This window comes from Podarcis cretensis (assembly GCF_951804945.1).
Source record: "Podarcis cretensis genome assembly, chromosome: 9".
Lineage (NCBI taxonomy): Eukaryota > Metazoa > Chordata > Lepidosauria > Squamata > Lacertidae > Podarcis > Podarcis cretensis.
In genome coordinates this window covers 56,001,523-56,016,719 of record NC_137178.1, presented here as the reverse complement: position 1 = coordinate 56,016,719, position 15,197 = coordinate 56,001,523, and the positions used below count along the sequence as shown (strand labels likewise).

General features: G+C 41.9%; 1 protein-coding gene across 2 annotated transcripts in view; it reads right to left on the bottom strand.

Moving 5' to 3' along the window:
• Positions 1-15,197, bottom strand: part of KIT (KIT proto-oncogene, receptor tyrosine kinase) — a 78,326-nt gene that overhangs the window by 34,209 nt on the left and 28,920 nt on the right. The window contains exons 2-5 of one of the 2 annotated variants that reach the window (XM_079990001.1): positions 12,004-12,252; positions 6,228-6,506; positions 5,587-5,723; positions 1,376-1,535 (exon numbers count right to left, since the gene is read on the bottom strand). In XM_079990001.1, the coding sequence (XP_079846127.1) occupies positions 1,376-1,535; positions 5,587-5,723; positions 6,228-6,506; positions 12,004-12,252 (825 nt within the window). The remainder of the gene's footprint in view (positions 1-1,375; positions 1,536-5,586; positions 5,724-6,227; positions 6,507-12,003; positions 12,253-15,197) is intronic. The other variant, XM_079990002.1, reaches the window with a different exon arrangement.

The window sequence follows — 15,197 nt, the reverse complement described above, 5'->3', positions numbered from 1 at the left end:
GTAGGAATGCATTACTGGATCACAGCCATATACCTTTGCAGTGCCAAACCCATTTACAGCACATAGATGGCATAAGGCCATAGATGTTTTTCATGTTGACTGAGGACTGACTGACAAACTGGCTGAGGTTGACTAACTAACAGATAAAGTAAAGGTCAGGGGAAAGATGGATGAAAAGATAATGGATGAAATCCATAATTTCCAGAAACAATCCCTCTGACTTCAAGGAGATGTGGAAAAATTAGAATACCTGGGTTTGTGGATCGCAGGCTGTTGCAGCATGTAATGCCAAAAGTAGCTATGCTAGCTTACTGGGAGGTGGGTCACTGTTGCCTACTGGGAGAGAGAGAAGTGAAGTGGTGGGAAAGCTGGTGTGGTGCACATGCACTGGCAGGAGCACCAAATTGGTTCCACTGGTGCATTTTCACTGCACCAACCTCCTTGTCCAGTCCCGGTGAGCAACAAGGACCCATCTGCTGGCAAGCAACATAGCAGCTCTGCCCCAACTGTTGAGTCACTTCTGTGTAATGCTTCTTCTTAACCTGCATAGGCAGGCATGGGGCCCAAAACTACCGAAGCTAGAATACCTTACTTAAAAATAGCATAGAGGCTATGACTTAGGAGAAATCAGACTGTACAATGACTGAGGGTGCTGCATTCCTACAATACACATGCATAATATGCTTGTGAATGTCCTAGTTCTTAATTAGGGCACCGCTAAGGGTCTCTGTGGCTAGTTTCTCCTTTGAAAGCAGCAGTACTCTTGCTGAAGGACAGAAACACTTCCTACACTCACAAGTTGTGTCTTAGGCCCAGTTCACACTTTGCATCTTGCAGAACAAGTGCACCCCCATAAGACATTCTTATGAGGTCAGGGAGCCAGGTTGCAATGGCAAGATAAACAAGAACAGCTCACACAGGTCCGCAGTTCCACAATGAAGGGGTGTGCATGCATGTATGCATGTGAGTCATCCAGGGTCAACTGAATGGGCCTTTCCTATGGATTAGCATCCTTCTGTCAGGAAGGTACTGATCCTGTGAGAAGGGTCTATACGATCAACCATGCCATCACATTATTTGTATTGTGCCAGCTGAGTGTACACACAAAGGACATCCTAGTGGCTTCTTAAAGGGGTGGTAACCACATAGGGAAACCCAAGGGTGCTCTCTTTTGTTGACCAGGAGCAGGACTTTCTGTATCCACATGCTAGTGCACCTGTTTTCACACTGTAATGTACACACATTGCAAAACTTGCTATTGGGCATAACATAATATAGTATTATATATATCTATATATTTCCAACCATTTCAGTCTGTATGTTATATTCTCCCCATGGCACAGACATCTTATATATCTGCAGTATTACTATTTACCTAGTACTTTCAAGGTTATAGTGGAATTGATTGTTCCAAAAGTGTTCCTTCCTTGGCACACAAATGCTCCAGAATCATTAACTCCCACTGAACTGATGTTCAGCTTTAATTTCTTTTCATATCCATAAGCGCCCGTATTCCTGCTTCTCCCTGTAACAGTCTGTCGGCAAGGGGGAGAGGAAAAAAATTAACATCCAAGATACAGTGTATACAGCATCTTTCCTAGATAAATTAAAAATAGATGTAATTATAACTTTGCCATATTAATATTCATAACTTAAAACCAGAATAATAAGCCATCATGACAAACCTGTCACTGGAACCTCTCCATACAAAACAACTACGTTCTCAGAGCTCTCTTTAAAAAAAGCTGAACTCACTCCCCCCCCCACCCTTTCCCCCCTTTTCTTATTTCCTTTCTTCAGATCCACTCCTACATTCTTGGTAGTCTGCCTTCTAATTAGAGACTCTGTAGACTCTTCCCAGTCTTACCTCAGCAGCATGAAAGGCATTACAAAAGCTTGTCTTTTTGCAATGTTGCTTCAATACACTAGGGGAACATGGGTCATGCGGTAGGGGTGGAGCCTACAACACCGCTCTTTCTCAGCACTGAGATGACATAGCCCCAGTTCCCAGAAACACTGCTTTGGTAAGTTGCCGTATCAATGTCTCCTCCCACGTGGTCCAGAGACATTACAGTGGTTCTTTCATCACCACTGAGGTAGCACTGGAGGGATTTCAGTCTTGGCCTGGCAAAATTCCACATCAGGGAAACGTGGATCTCCAACAATTGAAATTTTTGATCATGTAATTCTGGTCCACCGGCCACTGGTTGGCAGTAACCAGGGTCAGAATTGGGCACCAATGAACTGCTTGATTAACCATCACTGTAGCAGCAGAGAATGCATGTTCTGGCCAAGGGAGGGAGCATCCATTTTTGAGACCAGCTCCTGGTTTCCTAACCACATTTAGCAGGGAATCGGTGTTACCACTCCACAGCTAAATGCCAATACTCTTCCATCTCTCATTCCAAATTTAGCTCAAAACAAAATAAAAAAATTCCTTCCAGTAGCTCCTTAAAGACCAACTAAGTTAGTTCTTGGTATGAGCTTTCGTGTGCATGCACACTTCTTCATGCACTGATCTGAAGAAGTGTGTATCTGAAGAAGTGTGCATGCACACGAAAGCTCATACCAAGAACTAACTTAGTTGGTCTTTAAGGTGCTACTGGAAGGAATTTTTTTATTTTGTTTTGACTATGGCAGACCAACACGGCTACCTATCTGTATCCAAATTTAGCTGACTGACTCCTCTAACACTATTTCTTAAAAATAGGGCTGAAAGAATCAACCCTTCCCCAATATTTCAGTAGCTTTTATTTCATGCAAATGTGGGGAGGGGAAATAGAATGAACAAACAAAACTAAAGAATATGAATCCGAGTACATACGAAAACAAGCTTTTGTATGAAAAATTTATAATGCTCTTGGAACTGTCCCAGATCTCCCATCTGCAGGTCCCATATTTGACCGCATGCTGCTGAGGCTCAATTCACCCTTGGAGTGGGTGAGTTGCGATTTGCCAACAGATAAGCACTTAAGAGTCAGCAGCTCTGCTGAGAATGGGCTCCAGGGACAGATTACCCAGGACGTATTCCCCCCCCCCCGAGGCTGTGCGATTTATCTAGCATTACAGTGCTGCCCTAGTCCTTTTCTGGGTACACATGAATCACTGATTATATATTCTAATCACTGCCATTAACAGTTGACAATTAACCGTGGGATTGTACTCAGCAAGGTTAGACGTAACCTTCTAAGAAGTTTTCCATGCATGCTTAAATTACAAGATATGCCACTACCAGTGATTCAGAGCAGAGTGGGTGTTACCCAAAATAAAATAAAAATCAATTCCACATAGGTAAGGGGCCTAGCAGCACTGGGACCAAATCCCTTGGATGACTCTTCCTGGCCTGCTTGTTTTACTGACTCTGGCCTACTTGTTGCTCATCGACTTCTTACTCATGATGACCAAGCTCAAATTGGAAGTGGGCTCAGTTAACAAAGCAACATCTCCTTAAAAATCAGAAAACAGGTCAGTAATTTTTAAGCCCCAAAGAGCTTTTTTCGACCTTCATTAGACACACTCAACAACTGTTATTAGGAGCATTATGGGGTTCCAATTCCTGCTATGAATCCCCATTAGCCTCAATCCCACCATATATTTTTAGCTGGCCGCTGCTTGAGCTATAGGTAGCTCTATTGTCCCCTGGCATTTGGGTCTTTGTTACACAGGCCAACTCTTCTACTATGAAGGGGGAATTGTTGCTGTTGTTTTTTACAACATTACAATCATACCTCAGGTTGAAGTTGCTTCAGGTTGAGCGCTTTCGGGTTGCCTCCGTGGCGACCCGGAAGTAACAGAACGCATTACTTCCGGGTTTCGCCGCTCGGGCATGCGCAGACGGCCAAAATGACATCATGCGCATGCGTGGAAGCGGCGAAACGCGACCTGCGCAGACGCAGGTTGCGTTTGCTTCAGGATGCGAACGGGGCTCCGGAACGGATCCCATTTGTATCCAGAGGTACCACTGTATGTATTTTCATGTTTTTATATTGTAAACCACCCCTGTGGTCTTTAGGTGAAGGGCAGTTTGGAAATTTTAAAAATAGAATAGAAATAAACACCACCACAGCCAGGTAACAGTAGCAGCAGAACAAAAGGAACAGCCGTAGGCAAGTGGGTCCCAGGGGGAGTGAGTGAATGAATGTGTGTGTGTGTGTGTGTGTGTGTGTGAGAGAGAGAGAGAGAGAGAGAGAGAGAGAGAGAGAGAAGGATTGAGGAAGCTGAGATTCAGATTATGAATCATGGAGATCAGTGATTCCTTGCCAAAGAACTGTGAACTTCAGAAGCATTGTGACTTGACATCCAGGCCTTTCATGCGGTAGTAGTGCTGCTTTAGATATTCAGGCTTCTCTCATGTGTCTGGCTTTCTCAAATTAAAGCCTGACCTACTTTTCTGCGTTGTTGCTCTTTGGTAAAGTCATGACCACATTCAACAGCAGCCTGCAGTCTTTGCTTGACTTCAAAAAGTTCTTGGCTGGGAACCTCTATGCATTTGAACTTTGCTGGGTTCCACTCCTGGGAACTGGTTCTTGCTCATGAATAACAGGGCCCTGATAGGGGATAACTACTGGATCAGCTTCTCACCTATGCCAGCAATTCACAGAAGCACTACCAGCCTCAGGAACCTGCAGCAACCTGTGAATATGAGTTTGGAGCTTTCTCAACCACTGCCTCGATTCCTAAAGCCATTGCGCTTCCTCTCCCTGAACTCTCATTCCTCCTTGCCTTACGGACTGGCTACATGATTCAGACCTGCCCTTGAAACCTGCTTCCTAGGCAGCCGCTGAATAGTTTCCCCTCTATAAACTGGTTCCTGGGATGCTAACTAGCATACAGACACATTTAAGAAGTTCCCAGTGCAATAATTTCAAAAAGCAAAGGAGCTTCAGAGTCTAGCCTGCTTTACCTTAACAAAAGTATGTTTGTGTTAGGTTCCTTTCATGTATTAACATGTAACATGTATTTACCCCTTGAAAATGGAAGTCCCTGTGAGGTCTGGCAGGGTGTGTGGTTTTTTTTAGCAATTCTGCACTTGTGACTTCAAATGCACTCAGAGACATGGGCTTATATCAAAACTGGGTCTTTAGATAATAATAAAACAAAAAGAATGAATGACAGCAGGGTTGAAAATATGGAAACGCAGGGATGACCAGAAGGCACAAAACAAAGCAAGTAGTATTAAAGCAGGGAGGAAGAAGGATAAAGCAATAATGAAATCTGAAGTTGCAAGAGGGCCTATGGTACCTACTGGGAGAGAATGACTTCCTAAGAAGCAGATGAGAATTTTTGTGAGTAGCGCCCAGTAGCTGCTGTCAGTCAGAAGGAAAGAGACAGATCATGCAATTCCAGGTAGGTTGTTGTCATGCCATGTGTGGCAGAAAGGGTAAAAATCCACTGAAAGGCTAGGAATCCACTAAGGTATCTTATTTGAGACTTGTCAAGGCTACTGCTCTGGGTAACGACACTTCTCAGGAATACTGTTTTGTCATAACTAATGAAGAACGCACCCCCAATGCGATCCTGTGGTGTGTTTTTAAGATTGTTCTTTCAAGTACATTAGTTAAGACTGATGGGGTATAATGAACTCACCGCGCTGCCTTGAAAAATCCAATTAGCTTGCAGAGTGCTATCTACATCCTTGATTGTGCATGTAACTTCAAATTCTTCACCTTCTTTGAGAAGTTGGTTGGTTTTGGATAAGGAGATGGCTGGAAGGGATTTGTGAACTGGAAAACAATTTAGATGTGCATTGTTTTTCATTACATGCAGTGCCTCCAAGAGAGAGGAGGAAAAAAAATCAAAAGTTATTAACCTCCTAATAAAATATTAGACCTCCTAGAGGTATTTTAAATTTCTGTAATGTATTTGAATTGTTCTTTCATGCCAAGTACATCTCTTAGTTAAAGTATGAAAACATTTATAGGCACTATATAGCATGCACAGATAAGCACACATAACATTTAATCCTGCAAAGACTGAAGCATAATCAGGAAACTCATTCCATGACCATTTTATAAGGTTACAACCCAAAAGCCTTTCCATCCACTGGTGGAAGCTGAGTGTACCATCTGAAAGAAATAATTATCTAATTATTTTACCCTTGTTAACATGCAATCTTATATAAAGGTATACCAACTATAATGGCTGCCTGAGCTGCAGGAAGAAGTTTGTACACAATAATAGCAGTCATCAATATGGTTTTACTAGATATTCCAGTAAAGAGGAATTACCTGCCCTCACAACTAGTGTGATAAATTCTGACACCTTCTCCTCTCCATTTTGGTACGCCACACACTGGTAACAACCAGAATATGATCTCTGTACATTTTTTATGGTAATTCCTTTCTGAAGATCAGGAACTAACTCCATATTCCCAGGCAGAGGTTTCCCGTGACACCTTTTCAAAGTGAAACTTGAAATGTCTGGATCTGTCACTGGACACTGAATGAGAGCATCACTATCTTCCATCGCATATGTGACAGGCTCATGAAAGAACAGGACCGCTGGATCTGAAATGAAAACAAAAACATTTTTCCTGAAGACTATATATTAAATAATGATGATGATAACAATTACTCCTCCTCCTCCTCCTCCTCTTCTTCTTCTTCTTCTTCTTTTATAATTTATACGCCCCCATCTGACTGGGTTAACCCAGCCACTCTGAGCGGCTCCCAACAAAATATTGAAAACACAGTAAAAACACAAGTATGTCCCACCCTCCAACAATTTATGCTGTTTATGATTTTATTGTTTGGTTTTATTTATTTTTTAATTGTTGTAAACTGCAGTGATATATCTTGATACACTGGCATATATAAATATTTCTGTAAATAAATATACCTCGTAATATCGAGTTTTCCAAGTGGTGTACAATGAGGTAAAAAAATAAACAGAATAGATAAAATTGGTTAAAATTAACCATAACAACAGGAAAGCTTGTTTAAAATACCTGCTGGAACTTTAAAAAGTATTCAGATGGTACCTGAAGTGCAGCAGGGAGGGAGCTTGTCTGATCTCAGCAGAAAGGAAGTGTCTACTGTACTCCGTGACTAATGTTGGATACCACTCTGATCAAATTTGGAGCCAACCTTTTTGAGTAAGGCATCTTTTCTGCTTGTTGTGCACCTTGATTTAGGCTAAGAGGATTCAATTTCAAGCAAACAATAGCATGCCAGGTGCCAATGGGAATTTCACATGCAGTGCATAAAAACAATAGCCACCCAGTGTTGTTTGCTCCCATCATTTGATACATAGGAGGTATATGTATTTCACCCGAAGATTGAGAATTGATGAATATACTGAGTGAATAGTCTTGTGCTGGGTTGGATTCTATTGTCTTGTGGTCCCCTGTAATTCTACTTTTTTGTGAAAATGTGGACTTAGCCCTTTTACAAGCAGAGCTACAGACTCAGGCAGTCACATAGTCTGAATTTTTTGGAACTATTGAAATCTCCTTTTTCTGAAATATAGGCAATTAAAGAATTCTGTACTAAAGAACCCTTATCCATTTTTAATCATCATTATGATGCTTTCTTGCATAATTGAAAAACAAGAAAAAACTCCTCTGGGACTTATTTTTGCTGGGACTGTCCCCAAAACTTTATAAATTCATCTCCAAGTATACTTCAGACATTCATGACTTGAAAACAACAGAATGAAAATTATGAGGATATTAACTAATGGGTTGTCAGCTGAGTGGGTTCAGAGCCTCCATGAACATTTCTCCTGATTAGACTTTCCCAACCTTGGGTCCCCAGATGTTGCTGAACAACAACGCCCATCATCCCTGACCACTGGCCCCAGTAAAAGGTGGGTCTTTTACTACCCACTTCATCCTTTCCTCTTTACTCTTGTAAACATCTCATAGGTCTCTGATCTCTCTGCCTGTCTTAGATCTTGATGTCATTGGCTAATCAGTTCTCTGTTACAGTGGGCCTCTTACTGTCACATGTGGTACCCACACATCAGAAGCTGACTGTAATTGGCTCAATTTGTCCTGATGTCTTCAAAGGGCTACTAACTTTAAGACCAGACAGATTTGGGGGAAATGAGAAAAATCTCCCAAAAGCATCCAGAAAGAACTTCCGCAAAATTAAAGTCTTATAACGCTCTGATTATGACGAGAGATTTTGAATTAAGTCTATAGATAGATTGGGTTTTTAGCCAGAAACAGACTTAGTTGTTGCTCACTATTGGCAAACTGTGAGGCCAAAGGAAATACTAAAATTGTCTCCTTCTGGAAACTGGTGAGGTATTTTTAAGTTTCCAGGAGAACAGAGCAAATTAAATGAATGGAATTACTTTAGCTATGCTTTCCAGCTCATCCTACTGTGTGTTAGCAAGCCCTAATGGGGGAAATAAGATCACAGAATGTCAGAATTCCTTTCATAGTACAATTTCCTTTTGTTTATTTAGATTTCAGTATGAAATGGGAGCCCACACAGTAAAATTCACACTTCAGTACATTACCATGAATAGCTTTTTCCACCTCATTCACAAACAGAAATTCCTATGGAAAGTGTTAGGAAATCCCTCCATAACAGAATAGAACTTTAATAAAAATTATTTTAACTGGTAGCAAAGGCTTATTCCATCTACTGCAATCCTCAAAACACCTTAACAGACATACTCCTCCCTTCCCACCACAATCCACAGGCTTGAGTCCACTCTGATCGGCACACAGCGCTTGCATGAGCAGGATTCATTATTCCCATCAAAGGCTTTACGATGCATCTATATGCATGTGCAGAACTGCCCCCTCCAGAAAACAGGGAAGCCACCTAATGCAGGAAGCGTTCTTTGTTCATTTGGGAGTACTTTTTGAGGTAAAACGCTGAGAAAAGTTTGATTCTATGCTACTAATGTGGGGTGGCTATTGATTTCCTATCTGTGGATGGAACCTGCATCACACTGGTAGCATCTGCATGATGAAAACACATGGGACATATCAGTGAGAGAGAGATGTAGCACCAACAGAAGAATTTCCCATATGATCTGTCCCAGGGATGCAGCAGCCACTCTACACTTACCACCTTGCTGAAGCTAAGCAGGTCTTAGTCTGGTCAGAGCTTGGATGAGAGACTTAATGGGAACCAAAGGCCAATTTGGGTTCCACAATGGAATAAATATGGGATATAAATGTAATAAAATAGGACAGACACTCCATACTCCCTGACTACCACCAAATAACAAACAGAACATTTTGCGAAGAAAATAAACTCTCAGTGACAGATGGACAGCATGGATACATTTTCTTTCTGCGCAACTTCACAGAGCAGAAGAAATCAACAAATTGAAGGCCAAAAGTAATTCAAAGACATCAACCAATAGGTGAAGAGGAATTTCTCTGTTCAACTGAGCACACACAACCAAGCACCACAGAAAGTCTTGCAGACAGTGGTGGGAATGGTACCAGAAATGCACTACTAAAAATGCTTCTTGCTTCACATGTATTTCTGTTCATCACTTCCTGTCTTACATATATGAATGTAGTATCATAGTTCTAATACCACTAATCAGATGTTTCGAACCATCTCACATCACGGAAGCAAAGTTTTCCCATGAAGTTCACACATTCAACTGCCCTTCAGGATTATTGGGAAATCAATTAATGAAGAAGTTAGTGATCTGTACACATGTGTGAACCAGTCCTTAAGTGTTACCAGAAGCAGATTATAAAAATTAGGGAAAACATGCACTTCGCTTTTGGCAGTGCTTCCATAAATTCCTTTAGTAAGATAAAGGACCACAGAAGAGCTGCCCAGAACACATTAGAAACTCATACTCCAGATCCTCAGCTCCCCTTATTTCATGATATTCTAAAGATGTTTGGGGTTTACGTGGGCATCTTTCCAATCAACAACAGGAACAATTTTGTCTCAAAGGGATCTTTCTGGAGCCGTCTGGCCCAGAACAAATCCCCAAACCAATGTTTCAAAATAGTGTTACTGGACCTCAAGTTTTACTGGAAGTTCAGTCCTGCTTCCAGTTTTAGCTCTGTGGCAACAGCCTTGGGCTACTCAGTACTAAGGGGAAAGCATGCTGCTCAGATGTGCCTCTGATGACTATCATATATACTGAGTTTTAGCCTTCAAAACAAGTTTCAGCGTTGATCCTTGGTTTAAACCCTATAAATACCGAGGTTAAAACTATTGGGAAGGGTTCAGCAGTTTCCACCTGGACCTCAGTGTTTGTTCAGATGTACATCTTCAACACTTGATGGCTACAACCTTACTAGATCATACGCATGTGTGAATCAACCACCACAGGTATTTCACTGCCGAGATGAACTCCCGTACCTTTTGGCATTACCTCCATTGCAATGTTTGTCAATGGAGTCAGCTCCTTTTGACATCTAGTCAACAAAGTGTACAGAAATCCCTAAAGTGGCTCACTTAAGGAAATCGGCAGAGCAGATACTTCTTCATAGAAACTATGGGGTTTCTCATCAAATGACAATGAGAAAAAACTGTGCCTGATTATCCTGAAAGAGAGGAGACACAGCAGTAGCCACATGATCAGGAATGAATAATGAAGAGAGATGCAAAGGACTCTGGCCCCCAACTGCAGGATCCAATAATTTACTTGTGGTAGGTGATACTACAAGTAAGTTCTCTGACCCTACAGCTCAGGGATGGCTAAGCTGTGGCCCTCCAGATGCTGCTAGACAATGACACCCACCATCCCTTACTATTAGCCATGCTGACTATGGCTGCTGGAAGTTGCAGTTCAGAAACATCTTGAGGACCACAGCTTGGCCTCTAGGTGGATCTTCACTGTCCAGTCCTGATACAGGTCGCTACATGGTTAGTTGAACTACATCTATTCTTCTTTTCCACAACTATGTACCTATGAAGATACGTACCTACCTAAACCGTACAATCCTCTTTTGAGGCCCAGATCTCAGCATTAGCGCTGAATGAAGAGAGTTGGATAACTACTAGGGAGAAGGCTTTTTTGGTGGTGGCACCCTCGTTGTGGAACAGCCTTCCCAGGGCCAGTCACTATCTTTCAGTCAGCAGGTGAAGACTTTTTGATTCACCTCATGTTGTCTGTTCCTCTCTGTTTTTAAATCTGTGTTTTAACTTAGCAGGTGGGCTGAGTTTTTGCTTTGCTGTGAAACTTTTGATTTTCTTGACTTATTTTGCATTTTCATTGTTTCATTACTTATTTACTCGGTCATCAAGAGAACTTTATGTTATAGGGCAGCATACAAATGTCGTAAGCAAACAAGCATAAACAAAACTGTGGAGAAAGATGGAACTAAAACTGATCCACCTGCTCCCAACCAGTATCTGAGCTCACGTTTTCCCTGCTGGCATAGATCCAGCCACCCATCTGGTTGCCAGGAAGCACAACAATTCAAATTGTCTATCTACTGAGCATGTCTATTTGCAGGCCTCAAGAGCAAAAAGTCTGCATTTTTTAATGTAAAAATGTGGGAGGATTTTGTGTGTGTGTGTGTGGAGGGGAGGAATGCCCATGTTTCATAGGAAGGGGAAGCCTGTGATAGGCAGATGCCCTGAATTAGTATACATGCACCACAATCCCAAGCACATTTGCTCAGAAATCCCGCCATGTTCAATGGGACATGCTCTCTAAAAAGCATGTTTAGGATTGCAGCTTAAAAGGTTCATTTCAATATGCCCTTTGACATGGCCCTAAGTTCCCAGAAAGGCAAACAAAGGTTTTATGCCACATCCATCTCCGGAATGCTTCTTGGGAGCAGTTGTTTGAGGGTAATGTGGTCTTAGATCAAGACTGCCCCATCCTAGAATAATGGATAGCAAGTAGCCTACACCTAAATTTCAGTGATAGTTTAACTGGTACACACCTAAGCATCTGTTCAGACAACCTTGTGGTGCAGCAGTTATCTGAAGGGTTCATCCGATACAGTGGTTTCTTAGGGTGTGAAAACATCCCATCAAAAGCACCAATGTGATCAATATAAATGGAAGCACAAACCAAGTTTTCAGGTAAGGAGGGGAAAAAAACAATAATATTTACCTTTAACAAAAACATAAATTGAGTTGTTCGATCTCTCTGTGTTTGTACATGTATATGTTCCTGTGTGGCTTGCTTCTGCTTTACTTATGTATAACTCCTTCATTTTTGAAATGAGGGGCTTTCCTGATGGGTCCGAACTCCGAAAATCCCAGGTCATAGGTCCACCATCACTACACAACAGCTTTAACTCTTGTCCACTATTCACAGCCAAAGTGGAAACTGCTGGAATAATAGAAGGTCTGGTACCACCTGCCAAAAATAAAATTTAGCGTTTAGTGTTTCGTAGATTTCCTTTCATTGGTTTTTAAAAAAATAATAATCATGTTGCACAAGCCTGCATCAGTTTGCTTTGTAGTTTAACTTCTTTTCAAAACACGATTCAAGTATTCCCTCATGGCTGATGACTGAAATTTCTTGGCTGCTAAACCAGGCTGTTTTTGGTGCTCCCACAGCGGGGGGGGGGGGGGTGTCAATGAAGACAGTCCCTGATATATCAGGTGTGGAAAGGAAGTATCTTATTTTGGGGTGGGATTAAATCTTTTCGGACAAGGCAAAAATTTCAGCATCAGTCTTCACTAGCAAACAGATGCCTGAGGCTACATCACAACATAGTACCATTACTCCGGACATTATGCTGAAAAAGGATAATGGGGGCAGCCATCTTCTTTTCCATTCAGTTCCGTGGTAATGATGTTTTTTCATGATGTAGTTATTCCCACTGTGCATCTGTTTACTAATGAAGATGGATGTTGCTCGGCTGAACAATCTTGCCAGAAGTTAAAGCTGCAGAAAAATCTGCTGTTGGTTTAAAAAACTGAAAAGAAACTTATCGTCTGCTGCTTCATCTGGACAGTATCCCTCTTGCCACAAAATCATGAGAATCTCTCCCTTACACTGAAATGTTTTAGAAAGTGCCTTCCCACCTTCACTGTGAAGGTGAGGGAGGACTTTTAATATAGCTTGATTTTTTTCTCCAGCTCCTCCTTCAAGGCCAGGTTGTTAGAAATCCAGAAACATAAACAATTATGAGCTCTAAGAGATATAGTCACATCAGCACCATATATTTAAAGCACATGGCATTCCATAAATAACCCTGGGAACTGTACTTTACACTTAAGAGTGACAATACTCAGCACCTTTAACAAACTACAATTCCCAGAATTCTTGGGGGGGGGGAAGCAAAGTGTTTTAAATGCATGATGTGAATCTGAAGGAAAACTGACCTTTTATTAAGCCTTGCTAGTCTTATGTACAATTAAGAGGACTTATCTAGAAAGACATCCAAATTATTGTTCTTTCATCCAGTCTTTCTTTGACTGAATATGGAAGAATGGTATGTGTCCCTCAAGGTTTTATCTTCGCATTATGCCTACATGCTAACAAAGGAGGAAGAAATCTAGCTTTCCAGCTTCCTCTTCTGGCATTTGCACAGGAAGAGAACATCTGTAAGATATGCTCTCTGATGCTGTGTGGCTCTTTTTCCTTGCCCTACCCGGCGAGGTCAGCGATTGAACCGGGGACCTTTCGAATTCAAAGCATACGCTCTCCTACTAAGCTACAGCTCTGAATCAAAGGGAGTTAAATTAATTCTGGCCATCTTGGGGAGGTCTAAGTTCAGGTACCTGAGTTCAGCTACGGTGTATGTCTTATCACAGTTAAGCCACACAAACAGTGTATGTTCCCTAGAAGGGGATGCTATGGGAATTCTTTTCTTTTCTTTTCTTTTCTAGAGATAGTTTAAATCTGACAGCTTATGTATTAGTGTTTGCTTATGATTTGTAAATGCCCACAAAGTTTAAAAAACAAACAAAACCAGTGTAGCCCCATTTGGCTTACAGTGTGCTCATTTGATACCCACGGTAAGAACAATTCAATTAATTAATTATTGGAAAAAAGTTGGTTTCTCTCAGCATTAGGGACAATGCCATCGGCTCAGCCTGCAAATGAAGTTTGCATGGATTATAGGGCAGTACCAAATTTATTTAACCGGCAACTTTAGCAGCACTTAGAAGTACAATGGATTAAGAGGGTGTCAGATGAACACTCCAGCTAGCGAGAAATCCAAAGGTAGTTAAATGCAGATGATAAGGCAGAGAGAGAAGGTCAGATTCTCTACAGAATCTTATCAACCCAATCAATAGAGACCCCTCCCAATCAACAAAGATTGGGGGCCAAACTACATGTTACACTTAACGTGTAGCATGATGCTATGTCTCTACTTCTTCCTTAAATCAATTACAGTTGCTTGGGGCGGGAGGGATTGTGACAAAAATAACAGCATGCAGGGATGGTAAGACTTCTTCCCTCTTCTGTCCTCAACCCAACCCCAACCCCCCCAAAAAAAATTCCTACTGGCACCCCAAGGGGGTGACTTTGGAGGATTTTGGTTAGGGAGTAAAGGAAAAAAACCTCCTCTCCCTGTGTGTTTCGAACCCCCTCCCCCCAAAAAAACCCCCCACCTCCATAGCTGTAATTAAGCATGCAACATATTTTGACCTTAAGTGCGGTATATTGAGTAGCATGTTGGATAGGACTAGGTTTTAAATTTCTGCCGAGTCATAAAGGTCATAGAGCCAATTCATACACTCAATAACACATGTGGAATAGCTCCATTACCATAGCTACAATGGGGTGTGTGTGTTACGAACCGATGGCAGATCCTGGGGAGCTCCTGGTATTGCAATATCTCCCTAATATTTAGAGAGGCTGAGAGCTGGACAATAAAGAAGGCTGACCACCGAAGAATTGATGCTTTTGAATTATGGTGTTGGAGGAGACTCTTGAGAGTCCCATGGACTGCAAGAAGATCTAACCTATCCATTCTTAAGGAAATCAGCCCTGAGTGCTCACTGGAAGGACAGATCCTGAAGCTGAGGCTCCAATAACTTTGGCCACCTCATGAGAAGAGAATAATCCCTGGAAAAGACCCTGATGTTGGGAAAGATTGAGGGAACAAGGAGAAGGGGACGACAGAGGATGAGATGGTTGGATGGTGTTCTAGAGGCTACCAGCATGAGTTTGACCAAGCTGCGGGAGGCGGTGGAGGATAGGGGTGCCTGGCATGCTCTGGTCCACGGGGTCACAAAGAGTCGGACACGACTAAATGACTAAACAACAACAACCAGCCTTTTTCCATAGGCAACTTCAACAACAACTACAGTGGAACCTTGGTTCTCGAACACAATCCGTTCTGG